The sequence below is a fragment of the Etheostoma spectabile genome, chromosome 16 (assembly GCF_008692095.1).
Source record: "Etheostoma spectabile isolate EspeVRDwgs_2016 chromosome 16, UIUC_Espe_1.0, whole genome shotgun sequence".
NCBI classification, from domain to species: domain Eukaryota; kingdom Metazoa; phylum Chordata; class Actinopteri; order Perciformes; family Percidae; genus Etheostoma; species Etheostoma spectabile.
Genome location: NC_045748.1, coordinates 9,236,486 through 9,261,704, shown reverse-complemented (window position 1 = coordinate 9,261,704; position 25,219 = coordinate 9,236,486). Strand labels below are relative to the sequence as shown.

Sequence of the window (25,219 nt, the reverse complement as noted above, 5' to 3'; positions counted from 1 at the left end):
TAAAAAGTTATTTTTATACAGTTAAATGTCAATATACTTAACACTTAACCTAATTTGTCCAATTCAAAACAAATTCTAACACAATAAAAAAAGGATGCAGGCCAGTTACATTTTGTATATTTTTTATTGTTTAATTGTCTAATGTTTAAGTTGCAAACAGTATAATCTCTCATTGGTTTCTATGTTGCTGATGTTTGTGGACTGAACATCTGTCATGTTATTGACCACCGACTGACTTATTGGTTAGTGGGTGGGCTGGTTGAACAAGATCAGTGCTGCTGGTTTGATGATCTCCTCTGATCGATACTATGCTCTGTGAACCTTGGAAAGGTTGCATAAACATGTTCATACGTAAATATTAATATTTAGAGGTTATATTGGTCACATCAGGGCCTTTCACACAGTTCATACAGAGATAGACTGTCTGAAAGGCCATGGAGGATATTTCAATCAAATTTAAATATCTTTATATCTCATTTTTGACATTAAAACTTCAACACCTAATAAATGCCAGCCACTGTAGGTAGATTTACCAGTTCTGCTCTTAAATATTGTTCTTCCAGCTCAGCCAACAGTGTCATCTAAAGCGTTAGCTTTAAAAATAAACGCAATCTGAAGAACAATGCAAATTCTTAGTCTATAATCAATTTCAGGAAATAACCTAAAGCTTTATGTATCTTAACTCCAGTCCAAGAAATAAACCATATGCTAGATATGCTAAATCTGTCACTTCATACATTCCCATTGTTGTTTGTTTAGTTGTAAGAGGTGTGCTTGTCCTCATCAAAATATATAAAAATAGGCATTTTCTTTTTAAAAGGTAGATACGGTTTCAGAGAGTTGTTGTTCAGCATCTGTTGTTGCCCAGCTGGGGTGACAGCAAGCATAAATAGCACAGGAAGGAAGGACAAGAGGTGAAACACAACAAGATAGGCCGTAATTACTGAGTTTGTGACCACTAATTACATTTCTGTAGACCTCTACAGGTCTAAGAAAACAACAAAAAGTGCTTTGACTTGATTCATCAACACTAGCCACAACTTGAGAATTGACAATAATAAACCCATGCCCAAACATCTCAAATGTTCTTCTTTTAATGAGCAACGCATCTTTATATCATACGTCAGTCAGCATTGAAGTGCATTGATTAAAAAGTAAGTGCAAGTACAGATTTTGATGCATTCATTTTGACTAGAGGATTAAATTATTTGCAATGTCGCCCCAAAAATAGTCATTCTAAAGGGGCAATCTGCAAAGAAAACCGCTATAGATTGATGCTGTTTCTAACCTAAAAGATATATACTTTTTTCCTCATTTCAAGCTTTTTAAGTTATCTCTGTGTGCAGGAGCGATTTTCATCTGCTGTCTGTTCTCAGTTCACTCTAGTCCATCAAACACAGCACTTTTTCCCAATATCACTGTCATGCTTCCTGACTGATTTCTCAGTGGTTTCTCAGTTTGCTTTGAGGAACATGACAACTGAATCAAGTCAGCGGAAGCACAAAGTCTGTGAGAAGCACTATTTTAGTGCAATAGTTTCACACATGGTAACCTTGCCAACTAAAACTGGCTATCTCTGCATAGAGATGGAGTAGAGTTTGTATCCTACCCTCATCGATAGGCCTTTTACTGAGGAAAGCGCCATTATTTGTGGTCATGTAACCAGAGCAAGGATAACATCATCTTTTGAGGTAATAAAAACAAATAACAGCATGAAGTTATCCCGTAAAATGCATTGTCCCCAGTATCTTGGATTCTGTCATCAGAATTTGGATAATACTTATTGAAACCATAAGGCATTACGATAAATGCAACTTGGCCATATGATGGCAAAAGTCTTCAGTGGAGGCATTCCCCTTTAGACTCTAGCTGCTCTCGGAGGAGGTGGGTGGTGCTGTGGAGGACGACCTCCGTCGGGACACTGACTGTGAGCGCTCAGTGCTGTGTTTGTCATAAGGCTGGAGCTGCACCTCCAGGAAGTCCCTGTGCTGCTGGCTGATGACCTGGCTGATGAGTCCCGGCAGAGCCTGCAAGTTAATCAGTAGAGTCTCCAGCTTTGTCTCCAGCAGGGCAATCCTCTTTTCCATGTCCTCTCCTCTCTCATTTAAGTCCGATATCATGTCATACATGATGTTCTGAGTCTGGAAGAGGGGAGAGGGAATACACTTAACATGATTTTTCAAAATTTGTATTATTTTTGATAGACAACCCGGTAAACCTGGTGTTTACCACACACACACACACACACACACACACACACACACACACACACACCACACACACACACACACACACACACACACACACACACACACACACATTATATAGAAAAACACAGGCTTTCTCAATACTTTAATTATTAAATTAATATAGAGTTGAAAGAGTTTGTTCTGAAAAAGAGAGAAAAGGAAATAGATTGAGATTTATTTACTTTTTCAACAGATTCTGTTCAGATAATTGAAAACCAACTGGTGACTGTCTGACAGAAAAAAAAATTAAAGGATAGGTTCACATATTGTTAAGTCTATTTGAAAACAATACTCACATGCTCTATTTACATTGAAAGCGTTAATCTGTTCTGGCAGCAAAGAGATCCCTCTCTAATGCAATTTCAATGTAAATGATTGGGGACCGATACATTTTAAAGTTTGATTGAAGCCAATACGAGGCTTATGAGCCTCAATTAGACAAATTAACTGGGAATCTTCCAAAGCTACAGACTTTTTAGATCCCTTTTTGTGCTTCAATGGACCATATTTTATTGCTGAACTACAGTAGAGGGAAGGTAACACAGAGGGGATTTTGTACAAAGAACAGAGTAACTTCAGAAGATACCCTCTTGAAGTGACTGACTCAGACTGCTGAAGCCTCTTATTAAGCCGTTTTCACATATGAACTCCGGACTATGTCTGAGGAATCAGGTCCTGACATTGTCTAAAGTTTCAGTTTCTCACATGTAGCACACCAGAAATTTTCCATCTCAAACGTGTTCTTACTTACTGGAAATACTCTGTTTGGTTTAAACGAGGGTAGAGCGTGAAGGAGGCAAGACTTGACATGGATTACACCCCGTCAGCCGTTTCGTAATTTGGTTTTAAACAACTGAGTCTCTTGTCATTCCTTCAATTTGTCTGACAATTTCAGCGTTGGCCCTTACTGACAGAAGTTACCAAATCTAATTGTTTCTCCAGACATTGTATCCAAACTGCATTTTGTTGCATTGTACCTGTACAAGTGTAATGACAATAAAGTTGAATCTAATCTAATCTAATTTGCTGTGAATTCTCACACTCTGGGCTCAATCTGAGATTACACAGATTTTGTATTTGGGAGCTGGCAGGGTAACACCTGTGATGTCCAACTGATTCAGACATTTGCATTGTCACATCCAACTCTGCCGGGTAATGTCTAGTTTACTTCAGGGTGGCAGTGGTGTTTTGATATGTGAACCTATCCTATAATCTCAGCAGCTAAAAAAAAATGCATATAGAAATATCAGCTATCATCATGAAAATCCAGTCCTATTGACAAATCAAATTTTACAGGTTAAAGTAAATACTTTCATTATGGTAATATCATGGAGTCTACGTTATCCATTTCGTCGGCTGCGATTTCCCAGTGAATCCATTGTCCTTCGGTCTTGGGGGAGCAGAAGTTGAAGCATATTCCACATTAAAAAAGGTCAGGGGGACATCAGGTTAAATTACTGCCTTGAGAACAAATTTCTGTTAAAGACTGGCTGAGAATGGCACATTTTAGGACTAGTTTACAAGAGTTCATGATGCAGACCAGAGAGCATTATGAACTTGAGGAGACAGAAAGGTGCCTGCTGAGTTTGCATGATGCTTGCCTTTGATGCATCAATCATCTGTTCATAGAACTTTAAACTCCCAAAGTTCGGTCTTCAAAAAATAGTCAACAACACACCAAAGAAACCTATGTGACATTTCGGATGAGGTGTGGGGATGCTGCTGGAGGTATTATTCAGTGGAGGGCTGATAATCCCTGGCAGCCTGGAAGGGATGCCATCCATCACTTACCTTGTCCTCTTCTGATTTGAGGTGGGAATAATGGGATAGGTTGTTTATGTGAATCAGTGAGAACTGAAGTAGCACTGACAGCACTTAACCTGACAACTGCAGTGGAGACAAAGGTTTCGCTGTGTTGCATTAACTACATCAACTACTAATCTAATCCTTGATTTCTTGAATTAGAATTCAACATTTAAACAGTTTGTGTAATGATAAATAAATACTTAAATGTATGGATATACTGTCTTGTACAAATGTAATTTGCCCTTTTACTAAGAATTTGTTTGAAAGTGGAGCAGAATTGACCTAAGTATTGGCCTCATCTGTAAATCATGAAATGTAACATAAACACATTAAAAAGTGATTGTATCAATTCCTCAAACCAAAAACATGGACAGAGTAACGCATGAGAGAATAAGTATCATAAATAGAAGAGGAAACTGATGGAGCAAGAATATATGCCATTATTATGGATCCACTTTAACTGTATAATAAAACAACAATTTGACACCATCAACCCATTTCTGGAAGAGAAGGAGAGAAGGAGAGTGGCGGAAATTGCTTTAAAAAGCAGCATGAGTGAGCATTTTTGCAATTTGAGGACATATAACAGCCTGAATGGCAAAATGAAGAGGATGCTGTGGAAAGAGTCGACAAAATTCACGCAAGCAGTGCGGCCAGATAAAATGCAAAACCACATTCTATATTAGACTGTAGAGGAGATAATGAGCTAAGGGGATACATTGTGATCTGAGGAATTTCACATTGCACTGCAGTGGTGATGCAGCTACCAATGATATGTTCAGCTCTATTTGGCTCCATCTTTCCACTGAGAGCACAAGGAGACTGACGCTACTCTGCCCTCTTATGGCAACAGACTCATATAACGATTACAGATTCAGCTTAGCGGATCTTGCTTTAAGCCACCTTATATCCAATGTCCCATCCCAACTCTCGCTGCTGTTTTACAGCCCGAGGCGATTGGGCAATATTAACTAATACCTTTCATGACACTCTGGCCTGAATCTAGTTTGACTGTGCTGTATGTTTGAATGTCAAAGCTCTCTGCCTTTCTCCCCTCCTTTTCTCTGCCTTTACTTCTGGCTGAATCATCAGATCACATTGTGTCTCCCTTCCCAGGTTACTGTTTCTGCTGTTTCAAGCTGGCACACTGCCTGGTGCTTCCCTAAGGTTTCTCAACTTCTGTTTAGTGCATCTGGAGACAAAAATCACACAATACATAAAGTAGCAAAAACAGCACGGACACAAAGGGGTTTCTCTTCCCTCTCCTTCAGTAATGTTACGGAGAACACGTCACAGAGATATTAATTTACACAGTGAAAATAAATGAAGGTATTACTTGAAACCCAAAAGATCAGAATCTCAAGTGAGTGCAGACAACCACAAGCATCACACAGATTTATTTGTAATCACCCTGTGAACAGCCTGTCTGTTTATTTGACACCTGTAGACTTTGATTATCAAAAACAACTAATTCAGCGAGTGAACTAGCATGCATTGAATTCATTCACACAAAGTAAAGAAACTCATCCGGATGGTTGTGTGTCCTAATGTGCAATGCAGCAGTAGACTGTTAGTCTAGCTTACCTTAGCAAGGTCCACTAGTGAGTTTGCTTGGTCATTCAGCTTGCGTTGCTCCATTTTAACACTTCTCAATCTGAACACAAGACCATTCAGAACCCAATAAATTAACGCTATCACGATTTTGTCATCAAATTTGTGCACACACAAGGCATACACATTGAGAGAACACTCCTAGGACATGCACAGGATGTGTGTAGAGAATGCAGGGGTCAGTCTGTTTGGTTGAGCTGCATGCAAGTGAAAAGAAGACCACAAAGGGTGGAAGAGCTGTCACTGAGGAGAATGAGACCCTACGTCGTTCTACTCAACCAAGATATGCAACCTTAATAAAGGAATAAGTCGGACTCATACCACTCAAATTCCATACTTGGCATGTCAGATTATAAAACACCAAAAACTATTGTGTCTTTAAAGTTCTGGTCTTTCTGGTTAAACCAACTTTTCTTAGTTTAAGTTCATGAATTATTTACTCACTCAAAAGCCACAGATATCAAACACTGTATTATACATAGAGAAGAATCTGTACATATGTTTTCCTTTTGAGACTTTCCAATACAAACATTTTAAAAACACAACTTGCATCATTGATAGAAAATTAAGCATAACTTGTTTAATGAGTCAAAAAAGCATAATTTCCTCAGTGACTTGACTTATGGTCCACTTTTATCAACAGCCAAAGATCCTACTTGTGAAGTCAGCAAAAAACAACTTGCCCACTTCATACAACATGATTAAATAATTCACATCTCATGTTTAATTAGCATGTTTTTACTCATCTACTCAAGGCGCTCAAAAACAGCAACTGTGCAGTATTGTAGAGTCCCCCCCCCCCCGAATCGCCTACGCATGCTCAGTTAAACAGGACACAGTACACGAAATAGCATCATGATGGCAAGTTTGCCAACGTTTCAGATTTTTTTTTTTTAAATAACAACAACAACAACAACCTATAACTAACTGAGACATGAATTCAGTTTGAGGTGGTTATAAGGTTGTGTGTGAATTGAAGGCAAACAAGAATTAAGATTGAGAAGGGATTTAACAGGCCCCAATGGGGGGGGGGGTCCTGCTAATTAGCTAAGATGCATCCGTTCTCATGCAATGCGGCATCATTTCTGTTTCTGGTTTGACAGGCAGATGTGGAGCAAAGGTTAGACCAACAGAGGGTGCCACAGGAGTCACTAAAGGAAACTACAGGCAAGGGAAAGTTTCCTGACAACTGAGGACCAAAATGCTTCATACAGAGCAGACTCTCAACACAAGTACAGAACCCTATTTCACTTCTATTAATAATGTATTTAAATATAATAAAAACTAAGGTATCTACAATGAAGGAAGACAGAGATAGATTTTCAATGTTAAATAATTTTAGTTGATGTAAGACCTGTTCAAATTTCATCGTTGGATGACCAATAGCTGGCCGATGGGGTCAAAGCACAGGGCATCCCTAGGTCAGGACGAGGAAGCCCACTTGTCCTGTCTTTTGTATTCTGTTCCCTCGGTCAATCACCTCTCATGGGCATTTCTCCTTTTCAATGGGCACTCTAAATCTGCTTGCTATTCATCAGGGGGAAACGGCAACGCTAAGCTTTTCAATACCCAATAAATCAGTTAAAGCAATCTCAGTTAGTGCTGCGCCATATTTTTTACAATCTTAACTAGCTTTCTATGTCATGACCTCCTTTTACCTCATTGTGTAAAGAAATGCTAATTTCTTTTCAGTGTAATGGGCTGGCTGACCATTCTGCAGTCATTTTTTTCCGTCCCTTCTGACAGCTTCATGCTGTCGGTCACAGTCGCAGCCTCTTGGCCGCAGAGGGGATTGCTTGGATGCTTTACCCATGACCTTCCTCTCAGGTCACCTTCCTGTTTCTCCAATCCACTGATCGCTGGGCTAACAAGCACTCACTGCCCTGCCTCTTGCTATGATTCCCACTTTAACCTTAGAGTATTAGATGGAATAGTGGATGGAAAGTGACATCGTTCCCAAAGGGGATGTTCTGACAGCACTGAGACACTTGACTTAATGGCCTTAAACATACCGGAAGACATTTGATTGCACGCATGCAACATCATGCCTGTGGTGTGATAAATTGCACTATACAAACAACCTTAGGAGTATTTAAACTGTGAACACATCTAACTCTGCTAATTCTTCTCAGTGCAGAAATGCATGACAGCTGTATGTGTGTGTTATTATGCTGTTTACCAGCCATGATAACACCTGATCAGCGTGTTTGCTACTGGGTCATCCAACAGAGAAATGGAAGAAATGGGGCTGCAAATGTAGCAACAGGCGTAACAATGGTTCCACACGCCGAAAGATGACCCTGAGCCCTGGTCTGTATGAGCATGTCTGCTAAGTTAACATGACTTGAGGGACTGTGAGTTATATACTTGTGCTAATGCAGGTCTGTCTCCTGTAGAGCTCTAGTCGTCATCCTTCGGTACGTGAAAGCACAGTTGATTGGAGTTTAATCAGTGGCTTTCTGATTAAAGATTAAATTCTCATCACATCCATGCAGAAATGGAAAGAAAAACACCCTCCATCACCGATAATTGAAATTCACATAATATGAATCTGTAGGTGTGTTTATCAAGTGCAACACGGTTCCACTCAATGATGAAACAAAACAAGTCTTTGTGCTGATTATTTGAAGCTGTTTGTTTGCAAAATGTTGAATGAAAAACAAGAGAATAATGTGTATTTTATCAAATTGATGTGTTACTCAGCTGAACAGACATCTCATATAAACCTTTGTAGTAGCTTAAATGGAACAATCTTGCAACATTAGGATTTTGTCATGTGAAACGATTCAATTGTTGCAAGCTACGACATTTTTTTGTGGCATGAATTTCACTTATCAAATGAGGGAGTGTAATTTTTTAGTCACATTATTGGGTTCAAAGACAAGCTCTCGTTAGCATGCACACAACAGGTCTGTATCTACAGGTGAGGCGAAGACTTACTTTCGAGCTCTATTGCATTGTGTCGACACAAACAGGAAAAAAAGGAAACATGAAGTAGACAAATGAATTATTAAAACATCAGATAAACATATTGAGACGGCAAAATCTCTTTGCTCAAGTCTGGCTGCTGGAACCCTCATTTCTACGCTGTCACCTCACCTCTGAACAGCAGCAACAGTTTTTCTTGACTTATTTCAGCAAGTTATCTCTCTGTGTATGGACTGTTCTGGTAGCTGCAGCTCTGCTTGCTCTCTAAGTCTAATCCCTTTTTTCCACACCGGTCCTGGTTATCAGAAATGCAGTAAATCAAAACACACTTCCTATAAACTTTCACCAACACAGAGTGCCTCAAATCATCTAGGGCCACATTTTACAACTGTTAAACCCCACATCCTTTACATGGATTGATGAAGACATCTGTGAACATTTTTTCCACACTTTCTTGCAGCTTTGACCAGCGGAAACAGGCACAATGATATCCGATTTGATGTCTGCTACCACCTCATGACAAGTCAAGGATGACTGTAGCCCTTTCCCAAACTCTCCACTTGAGCGATCTGCTCACTGTCAGGCCATTTCCTGTCCTATCTTATTGTCACCTACAGGCAATACCTCTCAAAGATAAAGCCTGTGAACACATTACCTTGTGTACAAAACAGATAGACAAATGTGTGGCGGAAGAATGAAGAACATTTTGAGTAGTTGTCCTTACTTAAAGAGCTAGACAAATCTGCTTCTCTATAGATTTAGATGTAGCTCAGAGGGATTTCCATTATTAGGCTGTCCTAGAGAACAGGAGGGGGACATGAGACGCTGTCATCGCTGCTCCAAATCGGCTGAATACGACAGCAAGGACCTAATGACTCGACAAAGCAACCATGACAAAATGCGATTAAACAGCACAAATCTGGATGCGGTTAGCAGCAGCAGCAGACAGTTTGAGTATTTCTCTATCTCTCTACCTTGTAATTAAAGATCCTAATGTGTTTGAAACACAAATGTAAAATTAATGAGCAAATCAAAGTTGCACGCCACATAGACCCATATACATAAAACCACAGAAAGCAAACAAACATACAAAAAGGGGGCATTTTACTTCAGCAAAGCTACATAATAGCAAACATTGCACACTTAGTTGAATGCCAGTTATTTAAAAGAAGCCACAGACTGGAGTGAGGTGAGGTTAAAATCGATACTGTTTTGGACTTAGCTAGCACATTGGGGGGTCCTTGGGGACCCAGTAAAAGACTAGCTGACAGGTAAGTTTCTGACCAGCCGTAAGAAAAGTAAAAACCCATGTGTCAGCCCCGAGGTCAGTCTGCCATCTGATTTACAGCGGAGGAAACACACAAGAGTCAATGTGACAACTAAAAGTGAGAGGGGGAGAGAGATTAAGATCCTACTGCTGTGAATTCTGTTACTCAAGAATATTTCAATGGAAAATTTGTTTCAGGAATAATTCTGTAAAACTGAGTAACGACTATTTCCATAATGTACCCACACGCTTGACGGATGCTTTCCACAGCTCATTCAGAGAAAAATGCAATTTTTCATGTCAAATATGTTACTTTTATATGTCACTGACACTCACTGACAATTTTTACTCTACTTTTGCATAAATGGATAACAAGAGCCTCTAGTGTATCAGTGAATGTAGTTCTCATTCACATTTTACCACTATATATGATGCAGAATCAACAGGCCAGCTCAATATCCCATCTGCAAATTTAAAGTTAGTTAAGTCAGGTGAAACAAGTACAAGATCCTTCAATAATATGAGCACATATATTTTGCTACAGGTGTCAAACAAGTCAGATTTCAGGTTGGTGTTGCATCGGTAAATCCAGTGATGAAAGGCATTAGGCTGACATGAGTGGCGAGGTCAGGGGTTAAGACCGGGGTACCTACTGGTGAATGGCTTGGAGAAATTTCCTCTGGTGTTTCCTGACTCTGGCGTGGTCCATCTTCCTCACCAGTTTGGTGTTCTTATAGATGAGCCACGTCTCCCTGAGAACATTCGCAGCTGTGTTTTTCACCTAAAGTGCAAAATAGGAAACATTTTGGTCAAGAACGCTGAAAGGTAAAACTATCTGTAATGTCAAAATAACAGAATCCAAAGCTTTCACTTACTCTTTTTGTTAGCTGGGTGTCCATCATAAAATTGTGGACATGTTTTTCAGCTTTGGTTAACTCCAGTTTCTTTGCCACCACAGCCACCACCAAGGCAGTGCAGCCAGCGCCCTGGGAAATAGCAAGAAAGGACAGGCACAAATATACATGGATAACATGGATAGTAGCATATTAGTTACTTTTTAGTGAATACTAGAAACATTGATTAGTAAAAAAAAAGAAAAAAAGAAAAAAAGTAAACTGGAGCTCAGCTTTTCTCACCATAATGCCAGTCAGGAGGCAGACTCCTTTCCCACAGTATGTATTTGGGACCATATCCCCATATCCAATGGTAAGAAATGTGATTGAGATCAACCACATGGCTCCTAGAAAGTTGCTGGTTGTGTCCTGGTTGTCATGGTACCTGTAATAAATAATAAACGCAATAGGTTGACCAACCTCCAGCTTCAGCTTCTAACTAATTCTCATTTGAAAAAAGCAAGTACTAAGATTAATTGCGTCGTTAGGATACTGCAGGGCTTTAATTTTTTCTTGTAAATCTTTCTATCTTAAAGCTCAGATACAGCGTGAGCTAAGAAGTGTGTACAGTACAATATCTATTTTTATGCCTTATCTATGTTTCATGCTGAGCAGTGCTGCATAACGTGAGAAACTGATCCAAGCACCTCTCGCAAGCTCTCACAGTCCATGCGGCAATGATCCACAGTGAGATGGTGAAGACCAGCAGCACAGTGCCGGGACAGATGGTCATGAGGGTCTTCATCACAAAGCGAGTGTTAAAGTTAATCTTGTTCAGTGCACCGATGCTGCGGGACGAGGCGTCCGTGAAGAGCTTGCTGTGCAGCAGCATGACACGAGCGATGAGGTACAGCCGCAGGAACATGGGGATGGACAGAATAATGTCCACATCTGCATCCGTCTTGGATGGCACATACGAGTAGGCCAGGCGTGCTGTCCAGGTGAAGGTGTAATTTCCTGGGATGGGGTGAATGGCGCACACCAGGATTTCCAGGCAGATGAAGAAGATGCGCTCATATGTCATGGCTATCCTCCAGTCATCAGCTGCATTGTCCACCATAAATAACTGCAAGGAAAGGGCATGGTGAGTCTAATGCAGGGTAACATTTTCATCATGGTGACACAGCTAGCTACAGGAAATCATTAAACCTTATTAAACAATATGTCACAAATAGCCTTGAGTCATTCAATTACATTTTTGTAGTCACATTTTTTAAGACCTTAGCAATCCCCATTCCACGTTGCTGCCCATTTAAGACAACTTATACAAATTATATATATATAAATATATATATAAGTATATATATATATACAAATATAAATATATGTATAAACATATATATATATATATATATATATATATATATATATATATATATATATATATATACACACATATTCTGTATATATACAGAATCACCATGTCACTGAGTTAAGGAAATAAAAGGGGAGAACGCTTTATATGTTTTCATGCGGTCTGTCCTGCCTTGCAGGTAGCTATTTGTTTCTGTTAATTTCTGTATGGTAAGAAAATCCCTGCGAATCTCAAGCTTCAAGGGTTTTCAAGCTTAATTTTTTATATTTAAGTGAAATGGATTGACTAGAACGTCTGTCTGGAAGGTAGAAAGAAACCAAAATTAAAGCTAAAACAATGAGTCAAGTAATCAATATCAAAAATAGTCTGCAACTATTTTGATGTAATTTTTTAAGCAAAAATAGTGAAAACATGTAAAACATTATCTGGTTCCAGCTTCTCAAATAAGATTTGCTGCTTTTCTTTGTCATACACGTAAGCTTATTCACTGTCAAATCAATATCTTGAGTATTTGACTTTTGGTTGAACCAAACAGGACACTTGAAGACATCACATTGGGCTCTGGGATCTAAAATTCTACAACAAATGGCAAGAATTCATGTAAAGTATGTCATTTGTACTAAGATAGCCCAAATAGTCTGTTTCCCCAGGTTTGTCTTTACTACACAAATAACTTTCTGTCTTTGCTTTCAGACTCCATGAATAAGTTACAGTAGCAGCATGCATTTTCAGCTTTAAAGCGTTATACTGAAAGAACATCTGCCGCCTTCACATTAGCATTATCTTTTGATCGCCTGGCCACCCCGAACAGAAGGTAGGCCGTTCCACTGGGGACTTCAGTGTGGGTGGATTGCAATCCCCGTCATCACTCTTCTCCACCCTGTCCACCAGCTTCCTCACATAGGCATCTCAGCTGCTGTTTCTCCCTCCTCTTGATCATCCCCTTCCTTCTCCTCATTAATTTCAATCCAATCTATTGTTATCTTCGGCCAGAAGATTCACTGCTCGGTGTATTCAACCTGAACTAATGGCAGAGCCCATGACGGCCATCGCCAGCTCACACAGTGACTCCCGGTCATAGATGCACACTTTCTTAATCTCACTTCTCTTTCTGAGTTGTATATTTACTGGTGTGGGTTGCAGATTAAATAGTACCAAATTGTATTAGCTTCCCCTACATTTGTCAAATAATTCCTCTTTTTGACACACAACACTGATATTCCTTCATAGCTGCTCCTGCTCTATCCACTCAATCACCTCAAGGTTCTCTGCTTGCCTACAGGCTGTCACAACTAGCAGTAGATATTTCACAAAATGTTGCTGTCAGCAATTACAAGCAAGGTTTCCTGGTGGCTGATTTTGCCGTGAGAGCAGAAGACTCTCTTAAAGGAACACGCCACCGTTTGTTGAAATAGGGCTTATCACGGTCTCCCCTAGCTGTAGATAGGTGGGCCATTGTCTATTCTTAATCTGAATTGCTATTTTTACTCCTTGTGAATACGCAGGCCACAAGAAGTAATTAGTTTGTTGTTGTTTGTTGTTGGCTCACTTTTACTCACAACATGCTAACCGGCAACATAGGATTCCATTCACTTCACTAAGCTAACTAGCGGCGGCTCTGACGGTGTTGCATTGGATTAAGACAATGCATGCACTGAGACAAAAAATGCGTTGGCTCACCTATCTACAGTTAGGGGAGACCGTGATAAGCCCTATTTCAACAAACGGTGGCATGTTCCTTTAAGGAGTGAAAAGAAAAACTGCACAAGATTACATTTTGCCGGACAACTCCTTAATATGCTTATATGGATTTAAAATGATGTTTGCACATATCATGTTTTTTCTTACAGTTTAGCATCTCTGAGCACAGGATTGGGTACTTTTCCGTTTATCTTTCAGCTTAGCTCATCTTTAATATTCAAAGTGTGCAGTTTGGATTGTCATTTTTGTTTTCAAATCCACTAACACCGGCCAGCATTACCATTGAGGAAGAATAAAGAGGAACACATTTTAAGTTTAGGGGCTGTACAAAAATGATTAGGGGTCAGAAAAGAGGGAGTATTTATTTATAGTATGTAATGTATTTATTTATTTTTGCTGAAAAAAAAGAAATGCTTTCATGGCCCTTTTTTATAATCCAATTCATCATTTTCTTGCAGCATTTACTGCAAAACAAGCTTGAATAGATCAAACTCAGAAACATAAACATCAAAAAAGTTACGTCAAAAACATGCCTTTTGTGTGAGCCATGGATTTTAAAGTCAGCCTACGTTTTGCCATATGCAGAGGACAACAATCATGTCTCCATATTAGGGCTATTTTCCCTCAGGTTCTGGTGGCTTAAATATATGTTTTCCCCTTTATGGATATTAAGGATTGAACATAAATCTCTTGCGTGCAGTTTTTTCACATTCCACCAATTGCCTTTATTTTTTATCTGCATTATGAAAGAATGAAGGTAAAGAGTGAAACTATGACATGATGGATTTGTAGCACAACCAAATGCTAATTCCACTCCTAACATGCATTTGTTTTTATACATTACAAAACATGTTTATACCATTAACTAAGGGTGTGACGAGATCTCGTTTTACGAGATCTCGCGAGATTAAAACGTGACGAGATTTCTCGTCGAGGTGAAAAGTTGTCTCGTGAGGCAATGTGATGTCAGCGTGATGGAGCGTGAAATTACTATTGATGATCCCCCTGCCACTTTTAAATAAATTGGTTGGCAACATTTTGGTTTTCCTGCGGAAATGATAAACGGCGAAAGAGTGACAGACAAGACAAACACAATATGTAAACATTGTAAGAAGAAAATGCCATCATTCATCATTAATAGTTGATTTCAAAATGCAACTAAATTGTTTTGCATTTTGTGATTTTTCAGTTGAATAAAAAAACTATTTTCCATTCATATATTTCATCAAGGATTTCTTTAAATTTTTTAAAAAAATCTCGTCTCGTCTCGTTCTCGTGAACCCAATCTCGTGATGTGTCTCGTCTCGTGGAGTAAGCGTCTCGTCACACCCCTACCATTAACATGTTACGCTTAAAGTCAGAGTTGAGCTGAGAAATTAAGGAGGGTGGGTGTTGCAATTTTCTCTCTGTCAAAGAGAGGGTCCAAACCAAATGTCAATAATATCTAACACACACTGGAGCCACACTTCATGACTTGGCATCTTGCCAAATACTCTCCATTTGGTTTAATTTGGAATTTCCCAATATAGGTAAAAAACGGTTTCCAATCCTGAAGGGCTAATGGGATCAGTGACCTATATTGTTCATTTACCATTGATATGCTACATAAAATTGAATTGCTGAAGTAGTCACATTTCTCACTTTGAAATGAAAGCCCATTCAACATGTTCAAGGACAAAGAAAGCACATAGAAGAAATCAATAACATGGTGCACTGACACCTTTCTTACAGACATACATGAATGCACACTGATGCTTCAGCAGCCCACTTCTCTTTAACACACAACCTTCCCTGAACCCACAACAGCAAACACTGTATGCTTATTATAGCTTCTGAGCCAATTATATGTCCAACAGCCACTGTGCAAGAAACATCAACTGTCAACAAGCTGGCACATTACAACAAAAACAGAACAAGCTACAGCTAATACATGTCTCCGAACAAACAGTACGACTGACCCCCAAAGCTTGGAGGGTCAATGCAGCTCATTTATATTTATTTAAAGGCTAGAATCAAAGTTTTCCCCAAACATAGAAAACACATAAATTAAATTTTCAGAGGCAGTTGTTCATATCAAATGAGCGACACCGAGCTCCTTTAACACACTGACATCTGTCAGAGAAGTGTGTAACTCTAACCACAGCTCGTCATGTTCGGCTTTCCAAGTGAGTGTAATGTAGACACGGAAACACAAGCTGTGTCTCCACTCTGCTACAGTTTCTTACTTACAGAATTAGGGCTCTAAAAGCAGCTGAATCTATTGTTTACACACAGCACAAGCGGCGTTTTATTTTAAATTTTAAACAACAAACCTGTCCTGTCAAATACAGTTACAAAGTTTCTTGCCTCAAAACAATGCAATTAAACATTTAAACGCAGGTTGCATAAGGAAAGCCTACTTGGTGGGTAAAAGCAATTATGGTAATGGCCGACCCGTAATACAATACTCAAGGGCCCTTAACCTCAGAGCATCAAATATTCCATGCTAGCAGCAAACCAACAGTTTTAACAGAGAGGTGGAGAAAACTACATCTGCAGTGGAAAACCCTTAAACTGTGTGTTTTGTATCATTTAAATATAATAGACACTGGGAGTCAAGACCTAAAATAAAGTTGATGAAACAGGACACTTTTAAATTTGTTACAGGAGGCTGACAAATAATTTAAACACAGCAAGTAAAAGGATTTTAATTTTGAACTAACTTACTCACAGTTATAAACAAGTCTTTAAAGAATGAAAGCAAAGAAGCCGACAGTGTGGACTGTTATCTGGCAAATAGCACTATGAATAGCATTATGACTAATTATAAAAAAACTAATTATAACATTATAAAACTAATGGAGACACAAAGATTTACAATGTAAATCAAGCAATGATGTATACAGAAGAGGAGTAAGGACGTAAAGATGGTATCAAACACACCTCTCAGGAAATGGTCAAACTAATATAAACTACATCAACAAAGAGGAATGTCAATTTCAAGCTGAACCTTACCAACATACTAAATGAAAATTTGCAGACAGTTGGTTAATCCAAATGATAAAAGAAAAAAAAGCAGATCTGTTTAATTTGCGAATGTATTGTGATAGAAAAACATGCCAACATGCTGACAATAGCAAAGCTTACATGGTGGTATGTAGCGGGTATAATATATACCATGTTCAACATCCTAGTTTAGTGTGTTAGCATGCTAACATTAGCTAGTTAGCACAACACACAAAGTACACCTTAGGCTGATGTCATTCTGTTTTACAGATATTTGATCATAAACCAAGCTATTTGACACATTTCAACTTTCACATGAATAGTCGTTGAGACATTTCACTCAAAACCATAAATGTCAACCTGATGCTGGCCCTAAAAGAAAAGTCAGAGGATCACCAAAGACAACAGGCTTCACCCCCTGGAGAATAAAATGTCTGTACAACGTTTCATTGAAATCCGTCTAACAGTTCAATTGAATTCAATTTTATTTATATTATCAAATCATAACAAGAGTTATTGCGAGACACTTTAATGATAGAGTAGGTCTAGACCACACTCTATAATTTACAAAGACCAGACTATCCCAGTAATTCCCACAAGTTGTCTGGATCAAAGTGGTGGACCTACCAACTGGCATCGCTATCCACAGAGCCATGGCTAAAAATTCAACTGCAAGATTTCTTTCCAGAAACACTGTTCCTCATAAAATCCAGCAAACTGAGACAGAGATTTATAACTCCAAACCTGGGTCAATCAAATCTAAACTACAGCCATATGCCTTATAAGAAAAATTAGGTTTACAAGAAAAACACAATACGTTTGCTTATGGTAATTTGGCCCTTTACTGTAAGTCATTTTAAGTCACACACAAACACACGTTTGTAAATGTAAATGTGCTGTATTTATATAGCGCTTTTCCAGTCTTAACAACTGCTCAAAGCGCTCTTACATCTACAGGATACATTCACACACTGTGGCCGGGGCTGCCGAACAAGGCCGTACCGCCTGCTCATCAGATAAACACTCACACACATTCACACTCCGATGCGCAGCACCCCCGGTGCAACTCGGGGTTCAGTGTTTTGCCCAAGGACACTTTGACAATGACTGCAGGGGCGGGGATTGAACCACCAACCTTCCGATAGGCAGGCAACCGCTCTACCACTGAGCCACAGCCGTCCCATGTACCTCTGTCCATGTGAGTATGTGTGTCTCCAAATCTTAATCTAAACCTAATTCTAACCCTAGTGAAAATGTCTTCACTTTCCAAAACCTGGTATCCTCACAGTAAAAATAAAGTATAAGAGCAAACACATTAAGCCCCTACATTGTGCAACACATCTCAAACAGCTGATACAGTGACCATGAGGGCAATTTTAGGAGAACTCCAGCAGTTTCGGGCTTCTCTCAGCTTGTTTTCTGATGGATACAAAGTAAGTCTAATCACTAAGAGTGCGTGCCCCTTGGTCATCATGGGGAAGATTTATTCATGTCAGGTTCAGAGACAATACAACCAAATATGTCCTGTTTTTATTATCCGCCTGCCGCTGTCCTGCGTCTACATTATGCAGTCTCAGAAGAGCTCACCTGCAATGCTAAGCTGGGTTGGTTACTGGTTTCACGATGCTCAATATAACTAATGGAGTCCGGCTCAATATTTAATCTGTGTAATGTGGAGATGGGAACATATATCTTGTCACTGAGAATGAAAACGCTCAATCTCATTAGTGAATTAGGTTGAGAGGTTCTGCTCGATTAGACATTAATGCAATGCTTTATTTATGCTATCAAAGTGAGCCACTAAAAGGCCACTTTGCTGAGTAAATCTGAAGCTGTTGCAGTTTGCTTTTGTTTCTGAAATTAAGTCTCACATTTGCATTTCCATTCTCCTATTCAAAGCAAAGTAAAGCCTCTCTGAGCCAAAGTAAAAGCTTGTATAAATCTTTCTTTCTCAAAAGTTTTGCTGCTACGGCCAGCATATTAATAACATAAAATAATCTGCATGTTTGAAGTCCCACAGAGCACAATTTAGGAAATGCCATCAAGAAGCATTTGAGGAGGCTGAGTGTCTCTGCCCTTGAAAGCCTGTATGTTCAGTGAAAACATTAAGGTCACGAGCCAGCGGTGGTTATATGACTCCAGTCTGGAGTCTCAGGTAGAGGGCAGATTTCACTGTGAGAAACGCAGAGCGTCTCCTGCAGTTACCCCATATCTCTGACACATACACACGACCCAAGGGCAGTCTGACAAGCACTGCCAAGTTTGACTTTGGCAAGATTCGGGGATGTGTTGTTATTTTATTTTTTCAGCAAGCTGTAAAATGTAATACTGTGCAACTGTGAAACATCAGCGCTAGCTTTTATCACGAAAGTACAAAACCCAAACCCAAAGCATTTTGCATTAGTTTAAGAAAACTCAGCAGAACTGTCATCACAAAGTACATCGACACAGCAATGGCCTTAACACAAATGCCCCTCGGCAACAAGCCTTTGTTGTGTGAAGAAGAGAAAACTTTCAAAATGTCAGTGTCTGTCTGTTTGGGAATAAGGTGAGCTCATCAACCATCTTAACAGCAAGTGCAAGACAATGCTCCCAGCTCGTAGCTCATATCCCACTTTGACAATGACAAATCAAAGTCACGAAGCAGCTACAGACTCTAACCTCTCAATTTTCACTCGTACTGTACAGTAAGTCGCTGCCTGCCAACGCAGCAATCTCAACTAAATCATGGCGGCTCGCCAGCTGTTACCAAAAGACATCATTGGGACTGAATCAGGCCGATAACATTTGAAGTAGAAGCATAAAAAGATACTGAACAACATCAATACGTACAAAGAAGATTTAAACGGTATTATACACATCCTAATCGTGGTGGGTAGGACAGGTCTCAGGATATTTAGCAAAACATGGACAGACTGTTTCTTTTGGTTACTGCTCAGTAGGTCACCCATCACCGCCATGACAGCACAGCAGATGTATCCCTAAACAATTTAAATGACAGCTGGTATCCAACATCTACCCTGTCTGACCTGACCTTTTGAGTGTTAGTCACTCAGAGGAGGAAAAACTTTCTGTTGTTATACCCCATAAAATGAAAGGGCACAGCCTTTACAGAGTCTGAGAAGTAAATCAGTTTTAAGGGGCATGGTGGTGGGGAAAAAATTCATCATCCTGACTTATGCTTCTACATCTGACAGGCATCTGTGTGTACACATGGATGTGCATGCATAATTCATTTCAGCTACATTCCCCACATGGAAAAGTGCACTTAATAAAAGCACTCTACTAATATCACAAAAAACATTGGGCTCATGTCATAACAAAAATAAAGTGGGAGTCATAAACCTGGGCATGCCAGAGACATCGACTGTAGATACAGTATGATGGTGATAATACCACATATGGAGTCAAAGAATCAGGGTTTGGTTAAGTGAAATCCTATGTCAGAAAATTATGATCTAAAATTCTCCAGTCTCTAACCCCAAGCTAATATACTTTGTTATAATTTTTACATAATTTTATCAGAATTTTCAAAGCTTATCCAGAGCCACAGACATTATACAACGTATTTGCTGTGCTGTACTTCCAATGACTAGTAAATTGACTTTGACATTTAAAGTTGGATCGAGTGTCACAGGGGAACTTTGAGTCAGTGTCGGTTGGATCTGAAGACTACACGTTTGAAAATGAAACAAATCTGGTGGCGTGGAGTTAAAAAGAAGCGAGATAACCAGAACTCTGCAGGCCGCTCCTCATCTCTGCATGAGGCTAGCTGGCTGAGGCTACATTAGTTGCGACTGGCACGACGCACCTGAATATACAGTATGTTGGCAGTGAAGTTGCATTGTGGGTAATGTTGGTGCCAGGTTTTGACAAGGAAGGATAATGTGTAGAATGAAAGGGCAATATCTTTGATTCGTTCCATCTTTATTTTGTCCATCTTGAGTCTGACAGTGCTAAATCAAGAGAGTACTCTATTACTGTTACAGTAAGCGTTAGGTACAAAGTAGGGACAGGGCTACGTTTAAAAGGCATGGTTTTTAACCCGGCCATAAAAAAATAGAGCTGCAGTAATACAATTAAAATGAACACATATGAAGTCAAATCACATTTTTATCAGATGCAAATGAATGAAGCACAGAGAAAAGGAAACAAACACACACACACACACACACACACACACACACACACTACTTTTTCTGCTCAATCTGTGGACTGGATTCCATAGCAAGTGTGTGTGCATGTGTGTCATTACATTAAGATAGATTTAGAACTAATTTCTCTGTGTATGTGTGTGTGTTGTTTTTGTGTGTGTGTGCGTGCGTGTGTGCGTACAAGTACATATGTCAGTCCGTAAGAACCAAGTAATGACAGACTAGCAACGACATGCACAAAGCCCCTCAGGCAGAGAAGCAAAGGAGCAGCTGGTGTGGAAGTTGAAGCATAAACACTATGAACTGGATTTAAATAGTAAGACAGTCAGTTTCCAGGAACTGGCTGATAGTTTGTTCCAAAGGGAACTTGACAAATTAGAGGACAGACCTTATAATCAACTGGTACAGCAGGTTGTGAGTAAGACTGCAGTGAAGTGACAATGTTTCCTGATTCATTTAAGTACTCAGGTTTCTACGTTTTAATAAATTGCATATAAATCATTGTGGAGAGGGGATATGTGGTGAAATGTGCATTGCAGTTTTCAACTCTGGGTCAAACAATCACCTAAATAAAGTTTTCTAGGTCAGCAAAAGTGGAAGCGTCTTTATCGTGTAGAGAGAGAGCTATCTGGGGTGAGAAATGTTTTGGATATCGACATGACTGTCAGAAGCAATCTGGATCAAAGAGGTTTGAAACAGCCTTAATTTGGAGTAAGTGTGGAGCTACTGACAATTAAAGGAATGGAAAAAAAGCTAGTTTTAGATCTAAAATTAATATTTCATCTTGCCTGTACTGTAGGAAAGAATGTTGCTTTACAGACATTTTTATTGTGTAAAACCGAGGCTTCAAGCTATTTAAAACTGCTATCATTACCATATTTATCAATTGAGATGTGTTGCAGCATCACAACAGTGAGAATATATGAGAACCAGTTTCCAAAAATATGTAGCACAATCCAGTACTTTAACGTTTTGCTGGTTTAGTGTGAACAGACTGAGGCATGACTACCAATTTAACACAATCTGTCATAAAACTCACAAAACGGAAACCTGCTGTGATAAAAAAAAAGTGCACCTTTGCAAAATATTACTCACAACTAAATAATTACATTATTTAACATCAAGAAAGGTTTGCTCAAGCAAGAGGTTAAAAGCTCAGTTTAGGAATTGAATAATTTACACAGGATTAAGTACAAGGTGCAGAGGCCAAGGGAGGGAAGAATGAATATGATACTGTCATGCAAACTTACAGCATGCTTTCTAATTTATAAACAGCTACTGGGAACTGTCTGCTGGGGAAATGGAAACACTTCTGCTTTGCATTGAAACATGGTAATGGCGTCCGTGTCTTCTATCATCCGTCATAAAGAAAGGTTTACAATGAGACATCTGAAGGGGGCAACACATTTTACTGTGGGGCTATTTCTATGACTGATACTCCCCTGGGACTTGTCAGCACTCAATATACCAACAAGGCTGATGAATATACTGTAGTAAATGCAACTTTTAGCGCCGATAAGAACCAAATGTAATATTTTTCTGCTAAACTAAATCATATTTTACAATGTGAAAATGAACTGATTAAAACAGCTGTGTCAGCTCATACAATTCAGCTGAAGGCTTTTTTTTTGTTTTGTTAAATCACCATCGCCATCTTTCGTCCATTAACATGATTAAACATGGTGTCATTCAAGATTCAAGAAAATGCTTGCAGTTATGTTTCTTTTCAAATCATGTTTTCCTTTTTAAAAGTAAAAGTATCTAGTATAGTAAAGTATGGTAGAACGTATCTTATACATTAAAGCTTTCTGGCCACATACTGTGTGTCCATCATGCAGAAAGGGACACCATTCATTCTGTGTACGTTCAACAAAGACACACAAGTGTTGAAGCGCAGGAAGAACTGTAAGTAACGCAACAATACTTCGAGGCAAGGTCATAAAACTGTGTTAGAACATCTCAGGGGAGGCTGACAATCTATGTTCATCCACTGAGCCCTGTGAGGACTTCCTAAATCTATTCAAAACTTGTAATGAACTGTTAATGTTGCTTCACTAGACATATCCAATAACCTCTCCTGTCATCTATGCAATCACAGGGCTGGGTAGCTTTTTAAACATGGAGTCATGGATATAACATTAGACGTGTTAACTTTGCAATAAAGAATAATATACTACTATATATAAAAATGTATATGATTTAATTATGTAATTACAGTCCCACATTGCACAGAAACTGAAATACAACACTTCACTTGCTTTCACAAGAAGTTATTCAGATTTTGGAAAGTCAATAAAGAACCTTCTAACCTGCAAATACGAATTTTCGGAAAAACCTACTGACTACCAAACCTATTTGTGACATACTATAAAAGGTGTAAAGAGATATTCATTTCACATTACAAATGACAAAAAGTGGAGGGACATTTATTGTTAAATAAGACTGCTGACCCTTCAACACCAACAGCTAAAGAATATGAAAAGTGTTACAACATTACCTGTATCTCTCTTGCATGGTATATGATAATCAGTCCCAGGAGAATGATTGTAGAAAGGCTTATCAGGCATTTTAGAGCTAATGAATACAGGGACTCCTGGAAAAGAGCAACAACACTAAAGCCAAACAACACACATCATGGCATAAAAGCACATTCTTATGATGGATTAGTTACATGTATGTCCCACATCTGGAGAAAAAAACACATGTAGGCTAAGTAACAATTTTGCTTCTTAAAGTGTACTGCAACAAATTCTGACATGTGCTATATATTTGTACAATTGGACAGCGGTTGGACAGCAGTGGGCCTTTTGGCCTGCATGTGACAATGTGACTACATGGGACACTTTGCACTGAGCCCAGACTTCTTATATAAAGTGGCTGCTTTTTATATAACACTTTGAGCATAAGTTTTTTTTTTTTTTTTAATTTTTTTATTTACCTGCTCCGTCAGTCCCATGCTACAAAAATTAACTATGGCATATATATAAATACGCACCTTTCCATAGGCTCCCCATGAGAGTTCAGTCTCTATAACCATAACAACGATCCCAAACATCCCAAAGATTAAAGCATAGTCGCTGAGCCGCTTCCTTTTCTCAAACAAGGCCCTCCTGTGACCGAGCTTTTCCCCAATGTTCTGGTTCTTCTTTTTCCCCAATTTACCGCCGCTGTGGCCGCAGCCTCCCCCTCCGTCTCCCGATGCATAAGGCATCAGTGTGGTGGAATTATTCTCCGCCTTGGATACTAAAGTGTCAGACGCATCTGCGCCTGAGATGGGCTGCAAAGGCTGGGACTCGGAATCAAACTCGTGTATGTTTCTGCGGGACGAGCTCAAGTTGCTCAGCGGCCGCATTACGCCGCCGTTGTATCTGCAGCTGCTCATGGCTATTTCATTGTAGGAGTTACTGTCTCTGTGGCTGCTGCCCAGGCTGCCCTGCTGCCGATCGCGACAATGCTGTTGCTGCTGATTGTGAGGATGATGATGCCTGGATGAACTACCATGACTAGAGGGTGTAAACTCGCAGACGCTGTACTGACAACCTTGTCTCGAAGACGTTTCCGAAGGTGTCCTTAAAGTTCCCACAGTGGTCGGCGACGTCCCGCGAAAGACGAGGCTTTTTCTCGCATCACAGGTGCAGTTATTGCAGGTGCAGCATTGGTCGTGCTGCTTGCCGATCCGATCCTCCCGCCCGCAGTAGTGCTGGTACTTACAGTGCTGGAATCGCTGCTCTGGAAAGAAATCGTTCTGCAGCTGCAATGGAGTTTCCATGTCAGTGCTGCCGTTTAAAGCAGCAGTCGGGTACCACAGAGCACCCGACGAAGGGCGTTATGGTACTTACGGGAGGACAGAGCCGCTGCATGAATAGACCCATTTCGGCTCCGGTAGAATGTGAGCGGAGCCTCCGATTGGGCAGGGGGGACCAAAACAACTGTATCGACGTCATGAAAAGGTTGCAACCATAAGATGTGAAGCCCAGCCTTATTTCATCAGGATCAACCGAAACTATTAGTATGTTATTTGGGGAGATCTACCTGTACGTTTACACCTTTACAAAGATCTAAACATTTAACAAAAACACGTAACTTATTTCTGAAACTGCAGCCAGTGAAAATGTATTTTTCTAAAGTGTAGAATAATTCCTATTAAAAGGTGTAGTTTCCTTTTTTTTAACTGTTGTTAAATGTCACTTCACGAACACACCTCTGCGTTATATATACTGCCATTCACACAGATGTAATTTAGCTTTTGCACCCATCAGCCAGACATATTCATAAATTCTAACTGATTTTCCCATTTATTGACTTCATAG

At 39.5% G+C, this 25,219-nt stretch overlaps 1 protein-coding gene across 3 annotated transcripts; it reads right to left on the bottom strand.

Annotated features, from left to right (window-relative positions):
• Positions 1-110: 110 nt before the first annotated feature.
• Positions 111-24,867, bottom strand: kcnn2 (potassium calcium-activated channel subfamily N member 2). 3 transcript variants are annotated; one of them, XM_032539994.1, is made up of 9 exons: positions 23,905-24,867; positions 23,407-23,499; positions 11,402-11,820; positions 10,998-11,139; positions 10,737-10,847; positions 10,515-10,642; positions 8,607-8,615; positions 5,640-5,709; positions 111-2,141 (listed from the first exon to the last, which is right to left on the bottom strand). In XM_032539994.1, exons 1-9 carry the CDS (start codon positions 24,676-24,678, stop codon positions 1,866-1,868), a joined length of 2,022 nt encoding a protein of 673 aa, XP_032395885.1. In that variant the 5' UTR covers positions 24,679-24,867; the 3' UTR covers positions 111-1,865. The 3 variants fall into 3 exon arrangements, with proteins under 3 accessions (XP_032395885.1, XP_032395884.1, XP_032395886.1); XM_032539993.1 differs by having other exon boundaries at positions 23,407-23,502; positions 23,905-24,678; XM_032539995.1 differs by lacking the exons at positions 5,640-5,709; positions 8,607-8,615 and having other exon boundaries at positions 1,874-2,141; positions 23,407-23,502.
• Positions 24,868-25,219: the final 352 nt, after the last annotated feature.